General features: G+C 41.6%; 1 protein-coding gene across 4 annotated transcripts in view; it reads right to left on the bottom strand.

Annotated features, from left to right (window-relative positions):
* The window catches only part of ADARB1 (adenosine deaminase RNA specific B1), a 219,952-nt gene that overhangs the window by 114,631 nt on the left and 88,034 nt on the right, over positions 1-17,287 (bottom strand). Inside the window, exon 1 of one of the 4 annotated variants that reach the window (XM_038748932.1) lies at positions 5,087-5,243. The exons of the other annotated variants lie outside the window; for them this stretch is intronic. Coding sequence (XP_038604860.1) covers positions 5,087-5,186 — 100 coding nt within the window. The 5' untranslated portion in view covers positions 5,187-5,243. Of the gene's footprint in view, positions 1-5,086; positions 5,244-17,287 lie in introns of those variants that run through there. 4 annotated transcript variants of the gene reach the window in all.

Below are 17,287 nucleotides of genomic sequence, written 5' to 3'. Positions count from 1 at the left end.
TTGTACATATCTATTCTATTTATTTTATTTTGTTAGTATGTCTGGTTTTGTTCTCTGTCTCCCCCTTTTAGACTGTGAGCCCACTGTTGGGTAGGGACTGTCTCTATATGTTGCCAATTTGTACTTCCCAAGCGCTTAGTACAGTGCTCTGCACATAGTAAGCGCTCAATAAATACGATTGATGACGATGATGATGAGCTGCGCTAACCACAACAGCACAATCGTAGATTCTTCAGCGTGAGTTCTCCATCCTGAAGTCCCAGGGTTCATATGTAGACTGAAACGCCTCCCGTTTCATGAAGCTCATCATGACCAGTCCTGCGTGACACCCTGAAGAGGCCCGATTAGCTGCTTAGTTTGGCAGCTCTGAGGTCCTGTGGCCTGCCGCTGCTCCGGACAGAAACCGCCCAAGCCCCTCACCGGGTGGGCTCCCAGAAGCTCCTTCTCTAATGCAGTTAACGGAAGACAAAGCAGATGCTTGAGGCCGGTCTCCCTCCCAGGCCAGAGCTTTGGTGTTGAGGAGCAGACCAGCCTCCCAGTAGCCCCTTCTCCAGCACAGGCTTAGGGCCTACATTGCAACTCTGCCAGAAGCCCATGGCTGTGGTGATAGCCTCCCCAAGTCCTACAAGTCCTGCTTGGAATGTGACTCGTGGAAATCCCCTTATGATCAGGACTCTGGCATTCATTCATTCATTCAACCATATTTATTGAGCACTGACTGTGTGCAGAGCACTCTACTAAGTGCTTCGGAAGTACAAGTTGGCAACATATAGAGACGATCCCTACCCAACAGTGGGCTCACAGTCTAGAAGATCTGCCACCTGGATCAACCTCGCCCAGCCCCTTGGCGGGGGCAACCTTCCCTTACAAATTTTAGAAAGGCAGCATGGCCTAGTGGATAGAGCATCGGGCAGGAGTTAGAAGGTCATGGGCTCTAATCCCAGCTCTGCCACTTGTCTGCTGTGTGACCTTGGGTAAGTCACTTCACTACTCTGTGCCTCAGTTCCCTCATCTGTAAAATGGGGATGAAGACTGTGAGCCCCATGTGGGACAAGGACTGTGTCCAATCTGATGATCTTGTACCCATTCCAGTGCTTAGAACATAGTAAGCACTTAACATCATCATCATCATTATTATTGATGGTGATGGCATTTGTTATTCAATCAATCGTATTTATTGAGCACTTACTGTGTGCACAGCACTGTACTAAGCGCTTGGGAAGTACAAGTTGGCAACATATAGAGATAGTCCCTACCCAACAGTGGGTTCAGCACTTACTATGTGCAAAGCACTGAGAGGCTTGGGCTGGGAGGGTTTATCATTCAAAAGGTTTACCTGGAGCAACTGGGAGCCTGATAACTCCCACTTGGGAACTGTGTGGCCTGATGGAAAATAAAAAAACAAGCCTGGGAGTGAGAGGACCTCGGTTCTAATCCCGGCTCTGCCATGTACCTGCTATGTAACCTTGGGCAAGTCACTTAACTTCTCTGTCCCTCAGTTCCCTCATTTTCAAAATGGGGATTTAATATCTTTTCTCTCTCCTACTTAGAATGTGAGCCCCATTTGGGACCAGATTATTTTGCATCTACCCTAATGCTGAGTACAGGGCCTGGTACAGAGCAAGTAAACCACATTCTCCCTTTGTTGACTCTGATACTTGTTAATCAATCAGTGGTATTTCCTGAGCGTTTACTGTGAGCAGAGCACTTGGGCGAGTAGAAGTCAAGAGAGTTGGTAATAATGATGGCGTTTATTAAGCACTTACTATGTTCAAAGCACTGTTCTAAGCGCTGGGGGGGTACAGGGTAATCAGGTTGTCCCACAGGGGCCTCACAGGGTTCATCCCCATTTTACAGATGAGGGAACTGAGGCACAGAGAAGTGAAGTGACTTACCCAAAGTCACACAGCTGACAACTGGCAGAGCCGGGATTTGAACCCATGACGTCTAACTCCAAAGCCCGGGCGCTTCCCATTGAGCCACACTGGTAGACATGACCCCGGCCCACAAGGAGAGGCAGCATGGCCTAGTGGAAAAAGGTTGCACCTGGGAATCAGAGGACATGGGTTGTAAACCTGGCCTCACGACTTATCTGCCGTGTGACCTTGGACAAGTCACTTAACTTCTCCGTATCTCAGTTACCTCATCTGTGGGTCCCATTTGAGATATGCACTGTGTCCAACCTGATTATCTTGTATCTACCCAAGGAACTAGTACAGTGCCTGACATAGAGTAAGCACTTAGAGAACATTAAAAAAAAAAATTTACCATCTAGAAGGGGAGAGAGACATTACATTATGAATATGGGAAATGGCAGAGTACAAGAATACGTATACGAATATTATTGTTTATGATCTATTGTTATCATTGTCTTTACCTACCGCCCTATTCAGGACAGGGACAGTTTGTGGTCTGTAATATTTGTAACTACTCCAGCAGTTAGTACGGTCTTTACAATACGGTGATATACTATTTATTCATTCATTCGTATTAATTAGGCGCTTACTGCATGCAGACTACTGTACTAAGCACTTGGGAAATATGCTAACACTAACCAGAATAAGGTGGGCAGCATGTACACATCACACCTGTGCCGCTCCTGACCGTGAGCACATTGCTGGGTAGGGACCCTCTCTATATGTTGCCGACTTGTTCTTCCCAAGCGCTTAGTACAGTTCTCTGCACACAGTAAGCGCTCAATAAATACGAATGAATGAATAAAAGCAGATTTGTATTACTTTTCAATAATTCTGGTTGTCTGGAATGGACTGCTTTCTTCAAATTGTTCTATTCTGACTGCTAAATCTATCTATAAATTCTCAAGACACTTCTTCCAAGAGGACCAAATGAAATTTTAAATCATGTTCTTAAAATATTACTAGCACAAGTCATATAACTTATGAATCCTTCACAAATATTGTTACCAGCAAATAGCAATTCAATTTGAAAAAGGCAAAACAGCCTTTGCAAAGCATAACTCCTTTTATACACGAATTTAGCAGCTCTTTAAAATTATGCTCCATTATCAAAATGCTGAAAATAATCACATTATTAGGAATTTATTTTGTAACCAACTAGTGACCTTGATTTTATAAAACGTGTGTAAATTTCATCCAAGTGAGTTAGCTGCAACTCTACTGCTTCACAGGTAGCTTTTCTAATTTTTTTTTCTCTAAATGTATTCTGTGTGGTACGTTCACTATAATTAGACCAAAATGGACCATAGCAGATTTGACTTTATTGAAATGGAATAGTCCTAACATAATATTTGGGTGTTAAGCATATTTATATTATTACAGTAATAACTGGACAAGCATTCCTTAAAAAATGAAGACAGGCATGAAAATATCTGTTATTACAAAAGTACATGTCTTTCCTTCCAAATACTTTACAATACAAATTATGGAATGTCAATGATAAATATAAACAAATGAAATATCAGAATTTGGACCTGAGAAAGGTAATTTCCATTTTTATTTTCCTATACCTTTGGGTTGCCAATTTGTTTTAAATTATTCCTTGAATGCACAAAAACATAATGGCACTTAATATTTATACATTAATCAGAAATGATTGTACCCATTTTAATTCTGTTGGCTTAGTGTGCCTATCAAACAAAAATATAACCAGATGCTCTTTGAAGTTTCAGTTATCTCTTTTTCTTATTTGTTTTTGTTTGATGCCTTATTTCAGTAAATCTTGTTTCTCTGAAGCTATTTGTTAATCACACCCAGAATCATCTCCTTGTTAATCTTGGATTTTCACTGTCTACGATTTACAACATTTTGGTAGAGTAGCTGATAAATCATCAATAGTTCTTTCAAAGATCTCATCTCTATTTGGGTTCAATCACTCAGCTGCTACCAAAAACGAATGCACTGGCCTTTGTACAAAGTAGCAGAAAAGTGTAGTTCCAATGACAAGGAATGAAATGCCAATGAATCACATAACTCGTTTCAAAGTTTATTTACAAGAGGAGGTTTGTAGCGACATGCTTTTCATGATCTCTGAGATAGTCTGGTTTGGTAACTCTTTGAATACAATATATATTGATCCCAAAAAAGAAGACTGAAACCAATAGGCATATTAGAGTTCTATTCTTTTTTAAACAAAGGGATAGAAGTTGACCACGAGACCTTGTACTACTAAATCATTGTCCAGCCATATTAAAGTGGATAAAAAGGAGTCCCCCAGAAGAATTCTCACTCTATGCAAATTCAAATGGGATGAGAAAATAGAACAGCCATTTCTAGGCACTTAGCATTGTTCTTTATGAAAGATTCTGCTCTTTCCTCCAGATAGAATTGTATACTGTTGGAGCATTAACTATTTATTAATCCATCCATTTTACTCTGCAAAAAATGCAAATTAAATAAGCTTTTCTATAAATACATAACTGGTCTTTACATCTTGGAAATTATCATTCTCATGAAACTGAAAAGCAATTTCAAATATTTGATTTTAAGAAGTCAGGATTTTTTTTAACTTAAATGTACTTGAATTGAAAAAGAAGTGGCATGGAAAAATGAAAAACAAAATAATCTGGCAATCTGGACGGCACGTAGTTTTCTTCCAATGTCAAGAAACAGGCTCTTTCTTCTAGAATAGCTGCACATACACACACTTATCTCCCTTCCACTGTGAAAAGCATAGTTTTCATGTCAGGCTCATTTACTTAGACATTAAGAGACAGCCAGTGGTAGCAAACCCTCACGAGACATCCATTTTTAGGGGGGAAGTAGTCATAAAGACAAAAGGCTGCAAACTTTGAAAGTTTTAAAATTGGCTGTTTAAAAATAAACACAATAACTTTGATGCTAAGGGAGTTGTAATGGATGTTTTTACAAATTTCCATATGAAGCTGAATGCTGCTTCTTAAAAATTCAATCGTTTGTCTCCCTGAGATGCAAATGGAAGAATGGGTAATTTAAAAAACCATTTTAAAATACGCAGCATAAGGAAATTTTTATCCAATAAATAAGCACAGTTCCAAAAACACGTCAAAATAGTTTAAATTCCACTGGATTTCTATTTACAAAGCTCATTACCATTTCTCCCTTGGACGACAGAAACAGGAATGCCCTACCTTTCCTTTCAGAACGTTTCTTTCGCCTCCTTTTATAACGCCGCTTCACAACGCTGAAGAAGGTCCCCATGTTCAGAGTCCCAGTCAGAAGCGATGCCATGCAGACGGGAAGCTCAAAGCCACTGCCAGCTCAGGTCACCAGAGTGCTAAATCTCCCTCTCTCTCACTTAATAACTCAGTGCATTAAAACAACGGTTTGATGCTGTGTGCTGTGACAGTCGCGAGAATGGTTAACCCTGTGATGACACACCGGGATGCCAAACCCCCTCCTCTCTTCAACGTCTATTCATCAAACTGCAGGATTAACTACACGGAGCGCTAAACACTGCAGCTCACTCCTACCAGCCACAAGAGGCACATGTGACGATTAATCCTTATGCCAAAATATTTGTTAAATTGGAGGAGGAGAAAACAAAAAGTGTTCTTAGCCAGTGGTTTGGAGAGTAACGCTCTCAACAACTGATTGGAGGTCAGCTGGCTGTTGATCTCTGTGATGGTCAGATCCAAAATCCCAGAGGGATTGGGCCTGATGTCGGGATGGCTCCATTTCAAGGGGAAAGGATTTCCTCACTTCTCTCCTTCAGAGGCAGCACGGCCTCACGGAAAGAGCACAACTCCGGGCATCAGAGGACCTGGGTTTTGATTCTGGTTCTGCCACTTTCCTGCTGTGTGACCTTGGACAAGTCACTTCACTGGGCCTCAGTTTCCTCTTCTGTAAAATGGAAATTCAATACCTACCCACCCACCTACTTAGATTGAGCCCCATGTGAGACAGGTATTGTAAGACAGGTATTGTGTCTGTTCTGATTATCCCCATGTGGGACAACCTGATAACCTTGTATCTATTCCAGCACTTAGAACAGTGCTTGGCACATAGTAAGTGCTTAACAAATACAACTAGTATTATTATTATTACCTTGTCTCTACCCCAGCGCTTAGTATTAAGCACTTGGTACATAGTAAGTGCTTAACACCACAATTACCGTTATTACGAAAAATTTTCACTAGACCCGCTTCTTCATCACTTTATCATATTCCTCAAAAGGTAAAATTAATTTTTTCTTAAAATTAAATGTCAAAGAATAATATCCAAGACACCAAAGGTTATAGATAGTTGTCAAAGTCAAATATTGAGTAACCTATTGTTGTAGAAAATACCTATTACACTGGCAGCAGAGGAAGGTGGGAATGGGAATGGGGGGAGACGACTGGAAATGGGGCACAGTGGGTAAGGAGGAGCCGAGGCTAGAGGGGTACAGGAATGTCAGAGCCACTGAGGCAGGGACTGCAGCTCCTGGGAAAACTGAAGATCAAAAGCAGCCAAAATTCATTCATTCAATTGGATTTATTGAGCACTTACTGTGTGCAGAGCACTTGGGAAGTACAAATCGGCAACATATAGGGACGTTCCCTACCCAACAATGGGCTCACAGTCTAGAAATGGCCCAAGTGGGGCCCCAGGAAGGGGGGCAGTTGGTGAGATTTGATCACGCACCTAGGGGAAGAAGGTCACGGCTGCCCAGAGAGTGATATACAAACAAAATAGGCAGGGAAAAAAAAAAAACCCAAGGTAAACCTCCGGTTAGCATGCCAAGCTTCATTTTTTCTTCTTTTTTTTTAAATGGTCTTTGTTAAGTGCTTACTATATGCCAGGCACTGTAGTAAACATTGGGGTAGATAGAAGCTAATCAAGTTGGACACAGTCCATGTCCTACATGGGGCTCACAGTCTTAATCCCCATTTTGCACATGAAGTAACTGAGGCACAGAGAAGGGACTTCCCCAAGGTCACCCAGCAGACAAGTGGCAGGGCAGGATTAGAACCCAGGTCCTTCTGACTCCCAGATCTGTGCTCTATCCATGACGGCATGCTGTTTCTCCATTTTTTATGGTGTTTGTTAAGTGCTTACTACGTGCCGGGCACTGTACTAAGTGCTGGGATAAAAACAAGCTAATCATATTGGACACAGTCCATGTCCCACATGGGGCTCACGGTCTTAATCCCTATATTCCAGATGAAGTAACTGAGGCACTGAGAAGTTAAGTGACTTGGACAAAATCACACAGCAAACAAATAATAAGGCTGGAATTAGAACCCTGGACCTTTGGACTCCAAGGCCTGTCTATCCACTAGGCAAGGCTGCTTCTTGTTTGCCAATAAGAGCAACTTGGCATTACTGGGTCTACAGACTCCTATCATTTTGTAACAAAAAAAAGGGAATTCTTTACTGTCTGAGCCCTCCAGCAGCTTTCTTTTGCTTTTATTCTAGCAGCAGAGGCATCGTAGGGCCCCCTAAGATGACAACATTCACATCTGGAAATTTACTTTTGAGGGAAGGAAAAAGTAAGACACGCTACTTTCTGCTGAGTTCATTATGGTGCCAATGCCAAAGTTAGGGGGATGATTATATTGTATGCTGACTGTGGAAAATATTGGGGTCTCACTGCTTTCCACTGATTCTTCTACTGAAGAATACAGTGCCCTGGGTGCTATCTGAATCTTAATGTAGGGCCTCAACAAAATACGGCACAGTAAATATGAACCAGGCAGAATGTCTGTCATGGGAAAAGTGCACAGAGCACAAGTATGCTTTTTGTAGACCTTTCAAAAACAGCTGACACCATCAACACACCAACATGTTGGCAGGAGTTCAACAAATTCAGTTGGCCTAAGAAAGTCACAACATCCTTAGGCTACTCCATGACAGGTCCTGTCCTCTATCTATTACACACGATCATATCTGAGGATGCACTGAAGCTCTCTAGAACTTGTCTTGAGAATATGCTTCCAAACCACTGGGGAATTCTTCTAAATCAACAGGCCTCCAATGTCGCTCTGTCACTGACTCCACTCTCCCACCTTCAAGCCTTGCTTCAATTCCCAGGCCCGTGCTGAAAACATTCCAGTTTCCTCACTGCTCAAAAGAAAAGAAACACCTGCATAGTTTTCGGACCTTTGGGACCTGAGACTGGTAGCAGAACCGGAGCTAAATGTGTGGGCTGTGGTGTGTTCCCTTAAAGAACTGGCAGTTCGGTTTCGGTCTTCGTAGCTAGTAGACAGAAACTACAGAAAAAGAAATTTGGCTGACAGGTGCTTTGAAAGAGGACTGAGGGAAGGTCATAATGGGCTGCTGGAAAGACCGGAGAAAAAGGGAGGTAAAGGGCAGCTGAGAGACACTGGCGAGGAGTACCCAGAAGTGAGAGAGGTGGCACGCAGAAGGTTCACATGCTACACTTGTAATGAGCTTTCCAAGCACGGGCTTGAGATTTGGAGGAAATGGGTTCTATTACCAGCTCTGCCACTTGTCTGCTGTGTGACCCTGGGCAAGCCACTTCACTTCTTTGTGCCTCAGTTACCTCATCTGGAAAATGGGGATTAAAACTGTGAGCCCCATGTGGGACAACCTGATTACTCTGTATCTACCCCAGCGCTTGACACATAGTAAGCACTTAACAAATACCATTATTATTCTTCTTCTCACCTGGAAGTAAAAAAGTTCTCACCCCACAGACGTTCTGACACCCTCCCAACCAATGCAACCAAGTTATATTTTTATGCTTTTGCTCCAGTTCATTTAGCATATGCTTTTGAAAAGATCGGCTAAACCTCCTTCCACGAGATTCAATATCTGCAGCACAAGAGTTACCAAATGGCACCAACCTGTGACAGCAGAAATACGATACTATCATCACAAGGCCCATTTTTTTTTCTGGCCTATTCTTAAGCCACAAAGGCACCTTGATACCCCCTCCACCTAAGACACTTAAAACCCCATTTCCCACCCACCAAAAAAAACCTGATTTTGTGTGATTCTCCCAACTCTCCAATATTTAAGCCTCACATTAATTTGGATGCTGTTCTGAAAGTCATTTTAAATTCAACATTGTCCCTACTACCTTGTAATAAGGAATGTTCAGTGATGCCCCTGTAGCTACTCATAAAAAGAATTATTTAAAGATAAAATATATGTTCAAAGTATTAAAAAATCAGGAAAGGAAAAAAACTGAGATCACAACGCATTTTATATTACAAGCATATTAAAGATTTACAAATGCTCAACGAAAATGACAATTTTTGAAACCCAATGAGCAATGACTTAAGGATGTGGTCTTTTTCCCCAAAATGAACCAATTTATAAAACAGTTTAAGAAACCTTTAAAATCCTCCCCTTTTTGTCTTGCCCACTGAAGCCCATGAAAATAAAAATTGCTAGATTCTCTTGGCATACATTTTTCCCAGTAGTCATATGAATTTGAAACCCACTGCTGGCAAACTAGGCAATACACTGGCACTGCCTGATGTTTTGATGAAAAGTCTGTGGTAATGAGAGGAATTACAAATCAGGATTACATTATTTGGAGCAGAGGAATGAACTACTTTAGAACTGTGTGGAATACAATTTTTAAATGATTAGCTGCTTTGGGGCAACCAAAAAGAATTCATCTTGAAAGAATTTTGTAGTGCAAATCTACCTAATGTAATGGAAACCAATAGTGGTTGTGTTCATTTTTTCAATCAGTACTATTTGGGGGGCAACTACTGTGGGCAGAACGTGGTCAAAGTGTTTAGGAGAGTAGAACGAGAGTCAGGAAACTTAAGAAACTTAAGTTCTCAAGTCCTCAAGAAACTTACATTTCCCTCTTTTCCACTGTGAGTCCCTGTCAACGCAGCAGAAATCTTTGCCTCTTGAAGTGATCACCACTCTGGTTTTTGTTTCTGCATTTTTGTTGGAGAAACACCACTCCTCGAGCCCAGCCCTACTGGGTTACCAAGGCTTTTTGTCTTTTCTGGCTCCTACAACCCACAACCCCATAGCTACAGTCAATACCCACTTCCCCCTACTTCCTTTTTTTCAAATGGTATGTGTTAATCGCTTAACTATGTGCCAGGCACTGTACAAAGCTCTGGGGTAGATAAAAGCTAATCAGATAGGATACAGTCTGTGTCCTACAAGGGGCTCATAGTCTTAACCCCCATTTTACAGATGAGTGAACTGAGGCACAGAGAAGTGAAGTGACTTGCCCAAAGTCATGCAGCAGATCAGTGGCAGAGTACAGATTAGAACTCAGATCTTTCTGTCTCCCAGGCCCTTGCTCTATTCACTAGGCAACACTGCTTCCTACAGCTCCTCTTCTAGCAAATTGATCTTAACAGCTTCAGCACTACTGGATTTCAACATGGACATCCCACCTTCTGCCACTGTCATCAACTGACCCCGGCTGTTTCCCGCCCTTCTAACCTAAATTGATACTGCTATGTAATCTATTTCCTTCAAAAACCATGGACAATGTTACATGAGAATCGTAAAAGAATATCCTTCCTAATCTGAAGAATTTCACTCGGCTAAACACTGCTATGGACTTTAAAACAAAGCCCAAACTCAATCAGGCTCTTAAATGAACACATGCTTTTTGGACCTTATTTTACTGTAACACTTTTAAGAAATATTCCTTGGAGAAGAACCTCACCAAGAGCCTAGACATGGACAATGGAGCATAGACTGTAAGCTCGTTGTGGGCAGGGACTGTGTCTGTTATAATAGTAACAATAATAATAATAATGTTGGTATTTGTTAAGCGCTTACGATATGCCAAGCACTGCTTTAAGCGCTGGGGGGTTTACAAGGTAATCAAGGTTGTCCAACGTGGGGCTCACAGTTTTAATCCCCATTTTACAGATGAGATAACTGAGGCACAGAGAAGTTAAGTGACTTGCCCGAAGTCACACAGCTGACAAGTGGCAGAGTCGGGATTGGAACCCATGACCTCTGACTCCCAAACCCGTGCTCTTTCCACTGGGCCATGCTGCTTCTCCGCAGCGCTCTGCACACAGTAAGTACAACTGACTTGGAGAGGAAACGGGCAGAGAATTGTCTTGGTGGGTACACTGCGGAGATTGATAGACTATCATGTATTAAATAGTCATTTCGTTATCCAGTAAAATCCAAGGAGATGCCTCAGGTAAAAGAAATTTGGAAGTTGGACGGCCCACTAAAGTCACTGAATGTTCTTCCCCTCCACTTTCTTTCTCTCAAATGATACAGGGAAAATCCTTTGGAAAGCCTAACTTCTATCAATTAAAAATAATAATGTTTTCTAATGCCAATTCGCCAAAATTAAAAGATCATTTAATATTTGTGAGCTAATAATAATATGATGATGATGGTAATTGTTAAGCACTTACTGTGTGCTGAGCACTGTTCTAATCACTGGGATAGATACAAGGTCTTAATCTTAATCTTAAATCTCAAACCCCATTTTACAGATGAGGTAACTGAAGCACAAGAAGCAGCGTGGCTCAATGGAAAGAGCCTGGGCTTGGGAGTCAGAGGTCATGGGTTCTAATCCTGGCTCTGCCACATGTCTGCTGTGTGATCTCGGGCAAGTCACTTAACTTCTCTGAGCTTCAGTGACCTCATCTGTAAAATGGGGATGAAGACTGTGAGCCCCACGTGGGACAACCTGATCACCTTGTATCCCCTGAGCGCTTAGAACAGTGCTTTGCTCATAGTAAGCACTTAAAAAATGCCATCATTAATTAAGTGACTTTCCCAAAATCACACAGACGACAAGTGGTGGAGTCAGGATTAGAACCCATGACTTCTGACTCCCAAGCCCGTGCTCTTTCCACTAAGCCACGCTGCTTCTCTGAAAAGGAAAGATTTTGAAAGGATTTTAACATGAAGATATAAATTCTCTGTCTTGAAAGAGAGATGATCTTATCCAGTCACTTCTCCTATGATGCACAAAATTGTGTCCCTGAGGAACTTCATGTTCCCCAAACCCTATTGTATAGCATTCATGCCTTGTAAACTCTTTAGGGCAGGAATGTGTCTACCAATTTTGTTGTACTGTACTCTTCTAAGCACTTAGTACGGTGCTCTGCATACTGCAAGTGTTCAATAAATGCCATCGACTGATCAGTTTCGGTTGGATCCAGACCACTACACCGTGTGGGAAAAAATGAATTTGCCCTGATTCCTAAATAGTGTTCAACAAAAAAGAGTAATGAAAACACTCATCTTAGAAGTACCTTTCTGATGTTTGAGGGACGGAATAAGAAACTGTGTTGGGAGAATCTAGTTCACCATAATGACCATATTCACATGCCTTATATCACAGGTCACATGTACTTTAGATACAAACAGCCAAGTGTAAAACATAAGTGGTTAGTTGCCCTCTTTATCTCAAGGATATGTGCTATACTTAAGTTCCTTTATATTGAAGCAAACAGCAAAACAAGCAGAAGACAAACTATAGCACTACAGTCTTTATGAGAACACTACAATTGGATTCTCAGTTCTCTTTCACCTTGATAAAAAAGTTAGATAAAAACGGCAGCTAAGATTTTTGTCTTCACTTTATAAGATGATAATTTGTTTTTCTCATCAAATGATACAACCCAGTGCACAGTAAATCTTCCCAACATAATAAATGCCATATTTTTCCTTTATTGAAAGTCAGAGTAATTTAAGAATCTATCAGCATGACAAGGCAAACTGTGCCCTAATTATGTTAAATTTGTGTGCCGTGAACTGGAGATTACGTCTAATGGTGCATCAGTTCTTTTTATTGCATGTTAATTTATTTTAAATTCATTCTCAAGAGACAGTAACTATGGTTGGGGTAATTTCATAATTCTGATTCTGTCTCATTCTTCCTCGCTCTCACTGCCCTGCTTCCCCCACCCTTGCTTTGCCTTTAGGATACCTTAGGAGGATCTTATGAACAGGAACGCCCAGGCTCATGAAAATCAAGAAATTCATGGCAGGAAAGCTACGACCGAATGCCTCAGATGTGACTAAAATTAAATCGACGTTGTGCTTTTTTAAGAAACTTTAAAAAAACTCTTCCCTCCTCCTTTAAAAATACATCAAGTTTCCCAGTCCAGTAGCTATTTTATTTGCAAGTTAATAAGTGCATAATTCTAGAAGACAGTCATAAATAATCACACACCATTTAGCTTATGGTGTTTTAGGCATCCAAGTCATTTTATTTTTTGTCTACGTCCTAACAGGAAAGTTACCGCGATTTAAAGAGAATGTTTTCAGTCACTCTCCTGATGAGTATTTTAAATCACTTCAATTTTGGAGAATATTTATGTATCGTTTTAGAGGGGGAAATAGAAAGGGGAGGGGGGACAGACAAACTATAGATTTTTACTTTCTATTACGATTTCCTTCCTGACAATTTCTTTACATACTACAGCAACAGTGTGGCCTAGTGGATAGATCACTGGCCTGGAGTCAGAAGGACCTGAGTTCTAACCCCAACTTCTCCACTTCTCTGCTGTGTGATTTTGAGCAAGTCACTTCACTTCTCTTTGCCTCTGTTCCCTCATCTGTAAAATGGGGATGACGACTGTGAGCTCTATGTGGGACATGGGCTTTGTCCACCCTGATTAGCTTGTATCTACCCCAGCACTTGGTATAGTGCCTGTCACATAGCAAGCGCTTAAAAAATACCATACAAAAAAAAAAAGCAAAAAAGCCAAACAGACCAGCACCAAAGTTCAATGAGTTGAGACAGCAGATGCGTAGTCCTCACTTCCGAGGTGGCAGGTCGACTGTGGCTCTCTAGCTGTGACTGTTATTCCCTGTGATAACCCCATTTGGTCCCGGGCCTCCACTCAGAGTGGTGGCCTGGTCGTTGGCTAGCGTGATTATTCATCTGATTTTCCCCTGGACAGTATGGTTTTCAGCTAATCTGTCCCCAGTCCAACCATCCTGCAGCATCGGGTGGCTTCATCTCTACTCTTTTCATATTAAGCTCCAGCCAAGCTCCATCTCGGCTCCTGTTATTATTATCAAGTGCCGTAGTCATTTCCGATTGATAGCTACTCTACGGATATATTTTCTCCAGGACATCCTGTCTTCTGCCATAATCCATAACCTTTGTAATGGTTCTTCCGTTATTGTTGTTATGGTCTCTATCTAGCTGCTGGTCTGCCTCTTCCATGTTTTCCCTGGACTTTTCCTAGCATTAGTATCTTTTCCAGAGAATTAGTCCTCCTGATTGTGTCCAAAATATGTTACTATAACTCACATCATTTGGCCGTCCAAAGACCACCTTGGCCTAATTTGCTCCAAAATCCATTTGTTTTTCAGGCAGTCCAGGGTATTTGCAAAAGCCTTCTCCAGCACCACATTTCAAAAGAATCAATGCTCTTTCTATCCTGTATTTTTCACTGTCTGGCTTTCAGATCCATACACCGTGACTGGAAACACCACAGAACTGACAGTTGGTATTTTTGTAGCAATTGTTATATCAGCACATCTCAGCTCCTGCCGTTGAGTGAACACTGAATAAATATTTTTAAGACTACTACTACTACTACAGGATCGTGGCTCATAAAGGGCCCCCCTCTTAACAGAGAACTAAGAGGTAAGAGAAGGCAACAACAGTTAGGGAGCATTGGAGGGAGGTCAGGAGTCCCCCAGGAATATGGCCTTTGTCCTGAAGATTTCCATTAAGGGATCTGATGACAGCATTATGTTACATTGCGTAAGGCACATAAAAGATATCTGTTACTTCTGGTTTGGCAAAGGCAAGTCCAGGTTCCCTGAGGGCCGTCACTAGCCACTCCAACTGCCACATGTGGCCATCCTAGACCAGAGCTATTTAGGTTTTTCCCTGGCCGGTGCTAGAGAGACAGGGGCAACAAACAGACTCTTGGGTTCTGTGGTTTGGGGCAAGGGTTGGAAAGATGTGTTAAGGCAGAATCTGGGATCATCTGCAAAATCTCAGGATCCAAAAAAGATCTCGGTAGGGCCCAAGATATACAAAAGAAACCTGAAGACTGAGAATCCACCTGGTTGGATTTGAAAAATGGCCAACACTGCCATATTCACATAAGCATACATTACTTGGCACATAGTAAGTGCTTACCAAATACGGTTATTATTATTATTACTTGGTGAGGATAAATGCTGAATTTTCAGGTTACTAAGAATAGCCTTTGTGCTCTCTCCCCTCTGCATCGCCCCCACTCATTCCCTCTGCTCTACTCCCCCCTACTCCACAGCATTTGTGGGTATACATGTACATATTTATAATTCTATTAATTTTATTAATGATGTATATATATCTACAATTCTATTTATATTGATGCTATTGATGACTGTTTACTTATTTTGATGTCTGTCTCCCCCTTTCTAGACTGTGAGCCCATTGTGGGCAGGGACTGTCTCTGTTGCCAAATGGTACTTTCCAAGCGCTTAATATAGCGCTCTGCACACAGTAAGCGCTCAATAAATACGACTGAATGAACTGAATGAAAGAATGAATGAATAGTAATGGCATTTGTTAAGTGCTTACTATGTATCAGGCACTGCTCTAAGCACTGGCTCTGTCACCTGGATTAGATTCCAGGAGGGGCTAATTTTTGCTGTGATCTACCCCATAGGAGTATATATCCAACCTGATTAGCGCTTCACAAATACCATTACTATCTACAGAGAGCCAGCCCCAATCAGAATTGGTTGTATTTCGTGTCTGCTAATTCTGTTGCATTATTCTTTCCCATGCACTTGGCACAGTGCTCTGCACAGAGTCAGCACTCAATAAATAGCACTGATTGGTGGATTTTGACAACCCTTTCTTTCTATGATGGGCCTAGATATATATTTCATACACTTCATGTCCTTCTTAGAAATAAAAAACTGTGAGGAAAAGGGTCAAAACAAAGAACAATGTTTACATAGAAGTGCTATCGTGTCAGAAGCTTAGAACGACAGCACTGCACACTTAGCTACTGACAGAGAGCAGCCAATTAAAGAATTTGCACTTTCTTTAATAAACTGCCCTCTGCATGGGCAATTTTTATTTTTACATTTAAGGTTTGAGCAGGCTGGGGGATCCTTTTTTTTTTTTTTTTTTTTTTTACAGTCATCAAGCTCTGGTAAAGCCCCCAAATTGAACTTCTGCTAGGGCTTTACTGCACTGCAGTTGAGGCTTAGATTCCTACCACCAGCAGGATGCCAAACGAAGGAACAGAGAGCTCAGTCTAAAGAGCAGCATGGCCTAGTTTGTTTGTTTTATGGTACTTGCTAAACTCTTGCTCTGTCTGACTGCTCTAATCACCAGAGTAGGTACAAGTTACTGAGGGCTCACCTCCTCCAGGAGACCTTCCCAGACTGAGCCCCTTTTTTCCTCTCCTCCTCCCCATCCCCCCCGCCCTACTTCCTTCCCCTCCCCACAGCACCTGTATATATGTTTGTACAGATTTATTACCCTATTTATTTTACTTGTACATATTTACTATGCTATTTATTTTGTTAATGTGTGCATGTAGCTTTATTTCTATTTATTCTGACGACTTGACACCTGTCCACATGTTTTGTTTCGTTGTCTATCTCCCCCTTCTAGACTGTGAGCCCGTTGTTGGGTAGGGACCGTCTCTATATGTTACCACCTTGTACTTCCCAAGCACTTAGTACAGTACTCTGCACACAGTAAGCTCTCAATAAATACGACTGAATGAATGAATGAAAAGTTGACTACATCAGACACAGTCCCTGTCCAACATGAGGCTCACGGTCTTAGGTGGGAGGTAGAACAGGTATTGAAACCCCACTTTACAGTTGAAGAAACTGAGGCAAGAGAAATTAAGTGATTTGCCCAAGGTCACACAGCTAGCAATTGGCAGAAGCAGGATTAGAACCCAGGTTCTCTGACTCCGGCGCCCATGCTCTTCTCACTAGGCCATGCTGCAAAATGGGGGTTCAATACCTTTTCTCCCTCCTAGACTTTAAGTCCTATATGGAACCTAACTGGCTTTTATCCACCCCAGCACTTAGTACAATGCTTGGCACACAGCAATCGCTTAACAATGCCATAATCACCATAATCATCACCATCAGTACATGAACACTGTTTTCCCCTAGAGAGGAAGCTGAAGTTTAATGTGACAACCACAAATTCACTTAATTTGAGACTGTGCCCAAATCTTAACTGCCCTAGTTTTAGTTGCTATTAGAACTAAAAGCCATGCAAATCCAGACAAATGCCAAGCAACACCTTCTAATGCTCCTGGATAATAATAATACTAATAATAATAATGTTGGCATTTGTTAAGTGTTAACTATGTGCCAAGCACTGTTCTAAGCACTGAGGTAGATACAGGGTAATCAGGTTCTTCCATATGGGGCTCACAGTTTCAATCCCTATTTTACAGATAAGGGAACTGAGGCCCAGAGAAGTT

Source organism: Tachyglossus aculeatus, chromosome 7 (genome assembly GCF_015852505.1).
Source record: "Tachyglossus aculeatus isolate mTacAcu1 chromosome 7, mTacAcu1.pri, whole genome shotgun sequence".
Taxonomy (NCBI): domain Eukaryota; kingdom Metazoa; phylum Chordata; class Mammalia; order Monotremata; family Tachyglossidae; genus Tachyglossus; species Tachyglossus aculeatus.
The sequence above is the reverse complement of the archived record's forward strand: the minus strand, read 5'-3'. Positions and strand labels throughout refer to the sequence as shown.